General features: G+C 40.6%; 1 protein-coding gene across 1 annotated transcript in view; it reads right to left on the reverse strand.

Annotated features, from left to right (window-relative positions):
- Window positions 1-656: 656 nt before the first annotated feature.
- LOC21384772 (cation/H(+) antiporter 18) overlaps window positions 657-3,732 on the reverse strand; it is a 6,038-nt gene continuing 2,962 nt past the window's right edge. Inside the window, exons 2-4 of the mRNA XM_010098154.2 lie at window positions 3,120-3,331; window positions 1,966-2,967; window positions 657-1,866 (exon numbers count right to left, since the gene is read on the reverse strand). Coding sequence (XP_010096456.1) covers window positions 691-1,866; window positions 1,966-2,967; window positions 3,120-3,320 — 2,379 coding nt within the window. The 5' untranslated portion in view covers window positions 3,321-3,331 and the 3' untranslated portion in view covers window positions 657-690. The remainder of the gene's footprint in view (window positions 1,867-1,965; window positions 2,968-3,119; window positions 3,332-3,732) is intronic.

Consider the following 3,732-nt stretch of genomic DNA (forward strand, 5'->3'; position numbering starts at 1 on the left):
AATAATATTTAAATATTTGATACTGTTTATTAAAATTAGAAGCTAATAATAGGTTACTGAAGAAAAAAGTGAGCATAATCAGTCCGAAATAAAAATACATTACAACGCAACTAAGCACAAGTCGATCTTAAGTAAAAAGTCGTTATTAGAAGGGATGCACAAGTTCTAAATTAAAACTAAACTATTATACATTTTAGAAATTTGCAAAACATAACAAAAATATTCATCCTTGTATCGGCAACACCGGCGATCTATTCGACCAAAAAAAAAATTTGAGACCACATTATTTTAGTCAGATGATCAAGTGTTTGTTTCGTTGCCAGCATCTGCGACTCTTGAATGTTGCCTATAGTCGTTAAACCAGTAAATATAAGAATCCAAAAACCAGTTTGTATAAACAAGTAAAATAGAGTTGACAAGCGATATTGAATTATTATTATTTTTTTTCCACTTGTATAATGTATATAACATTAACAAAAGACCAACTCAAAAGAAAACGATAAATTACAGAGCAAAATCAGATAACTTATTTTTATTCTTGTTATAATCGAATTTGACATCATGGTGCGCTTGCTGTACATACAAAAATTAACACAATCAAAATTATCATGATAGAGCTGATTACTTGGTTTCCAAATCCACATTATTATCGGGCAACACTTCAAGTCTTCAAACTTTTGATGAAGCAGATCATAGTGGAGAAGGAACTGTTTGACCCTGATGTTGTTGCACCACCAAAACAGATGCTGTAGTTGTGAAATCTGCAGAAGTCAACAAGTTCCCAACAGGGCCAAGTTCAGGACATTCACTCTTCACACTAAAAGCCTTAGCCACTACACCTTCTGGATTTCTCCCAACCAAAAACAAATTGCATCCACTGAACTCCTTTATTGCCGCAACTGATTGGGAATAATTCTCCACTCGTTTCACCTGGTATTTGATCGAACCGTTGGCTGAAAGCTTTTGCTTCAATTCAGCAAGTGCATTCTCATCCTGTGGTTCAAATGAAATGTTAGAGTCACTATCTTGGTTATCCACTGTGACTATTGCTTTAGCCTTTGTCGTCATTGTCGGACATGGCAATAAGTGAATGACATTTAAACTGATGCCAGGGTGCTCAGCCATTCGCATTCCGAAAGCAAGTGCTTCACAATCATCATGACCACCAAAGAATAGGATTGTTATGTTTGAAGAAACATGGCTGGCAGATATATGTGTGGTTCCACCAAGTCCTCTGTCAACCAATATCCCAACTGAGCATGGAGCCTGCTCGAGAACCTTCTTATTGACTCCTCGAAACTCGGCACGAGTTGTCTCCAATGCGCCATCCAACCTCTGGTGCTTGTGAAATACAAGGATTATCATTGCTGCCCTTTTCCTCTCAGCGCTCATGCAGATGTCTTCGTGCATCTCGGACATTGCTGAGATTGCTGTCATTGGACGGATGGAGACTTGGCTCAGCTGTTGGAAGGCCTCAAACGCAACAACAATTTGGTCAGAGTTTGACTGACTCTCCTTATTCCAAAAGGGCAGCCCATTTTTTCTTGCCTTCTGAACCATTTGAATTGCGGAGGACCTTTCCGTGAGCTCCATAAGATGCATTGCATAGACGCAAAGCCGCTCCTTCTTTTCAGTCCCACGGGAAGCCTCGATGAGATTGATCATGGTGGGGATATTTCTTATGCTGTAAAAACATGCCAAGATGCGGAGCTCGGTATTCGTCCCTTTCTTCCCAATAGATCTATCCTTGTAATAGTTTTTGGATCTTTTAGTTGGCTTGTATACTGCCATCACTAAAGGAGTCGTGATGAAGGTTGTAAAAACCGCCATCAAAACCATGATGGCAAAAGTTTGATCATTGAGCACCTGAAATATAAATGTCAAGCAATTTTAGCACCAAACTCACATATCAAATAAAAACTAAACTACAGATGAAGATGATCATTAATAGGCTGTAAGTTCTACCTTTCTGTCTTTCCCAATATTGAGGACAATGAGTTCCACTAATCCTTTAGTATTCATAAGAAAGCCCAGAGCCAGAGACTCCTGTAATGGCACTTTGGAGAAGAGCGAAACGGCCACAGTACCAACAACCTTTCCAAAGCAAGCTGTTATAATGACTAAGACAAGGAGGCCCCATGACTGAGCCCCACTGATCGTTGCTATATCGGTCTTCAATCCACTCGACACGAAGTACAATGGAAGGAAGAGGCCAGACACAAGATCCTCAACCTTTTCCACCATAGCGCCTGCAAAAGCCCCTTCCTTTGGAACAAGAACCCCGATCACAAACGCACCGAAAAGGGCATGAATTCCGATGGCATCAGTAACAAACCCAGCTGCCAAAACTGTAGCTAGTGTGGCACATACATACAATTCTTTCACTGGCTCGTCCTTGGGACAGCGCTGCGCCATCCATTTGAATATGGGCGGGACGCCAAATGCGCAACACAAAACGAAAGCAGAGCCACACAAGAAAACCCATAACGACACGAGGGGTGAACTTTTGTCACCCGAGAGGGCAATGGCAAGAGCAAGAAGGATCCAAGCAGCGACGTCATTTACAGCCGCTGCAGACATCGCCATTCGACCAACATCGGTGGTTAAAAGCTTGAGCTCAGCCAGAATACGGGCCAAGACAGGGAAAGCAGTTATTGAAAGAGCCACTCCCATGAACACAAGAAACGCGGGTCCTTGTACACCTTTGGAAATTGTTGCTCGGAGCGCGAACGATGTACCAATGCCTAATATGAAAGGCAGACTAATCCCTGCAAGAGCTATACTAAAAGCTTTCTTTCCAGTCCGATGGAGAGCCTTAAGATCTAACTCAAGGCCCACAAGGAACATAAAGAAGAGAAGGCCAAGATTGGCCAATGTATCCAACACTGTTAGACTTTTGGCTGGGAATATGGCATTCCGATAGCTCGCGATGCGACCGAGAGCTGAAGGGCCAAGCAAGATTCCTCCCTGAAAAAATAACAATAAAATTCAACACTATTAAATTTCCATAAGAGCAAAACCCTGACAACATATTCTTTCAAAATTCTTGATCAAAACCTACATTTGTTGGACATAAGGAAGAATAGAAAAGTTATAAAAAAAAAAAAAGGGTAACTCACAACAATCTCCGCGATGACACGAGGCTGTCGTAAGGGGCGGAGAAGAAAAGCAAGAACTCGTGTAACTACAACCACAAGAAGTATTTGTAAGATGGCAAGAGGGAGCGCGTAATCGAGAGGATTATCACCCTGGAACACCCCATTCGAGGTTGCGTGCATGGGTGCGGGACATGAACTTGCGACACTGGCATTTGGCGCCATCTTAACTAAACCTATACCAAAAGAACAAAATCTAATTATTGTTCCTTTTCTCAGTTTCAGTTTGGTTTCAGTTCCTGCAAGAGTGATTGACTGAGAATGAGTAAATATGATGAAGTTATAAAACTAAGAACCCGTTTATTTCACCGTTCTGAAGACATGGAAAGAGATGTTTTTATGTCAGCAACAGAAGCCCAAGCTCACGGACTTGTTGATCTTGTAGCGGTTGAATAAAAAATAAGAAGGATTTCACGCAAATATACAATTTAAGATTTTATCTTCGTAACAGATTTAATACAATATTCTATGAATCCATTAATATAAAAATTATTCATAATTATTTGGTTAGGATCGATCTAAACCAGCCCATTATGTGTATGATTCAACATGCCAACTATTAAACAACTTATTAGAA

Source organism: Morus notabilis, unplaced genomic scaffold, assembly GCF_000414095.1.
Source record: "Morus notabilis unplaced genomic scaffold, ASM41409v2 Scaffold2348, whole genome shotgun sequence".
In the NCBI taxonomy this organism is placed as follows: Eukaryota; Viridiplantae; Streptophyta; class Magnoliopsida; order Rosales; family Moraceae; genus Morus; species Morus notabilis.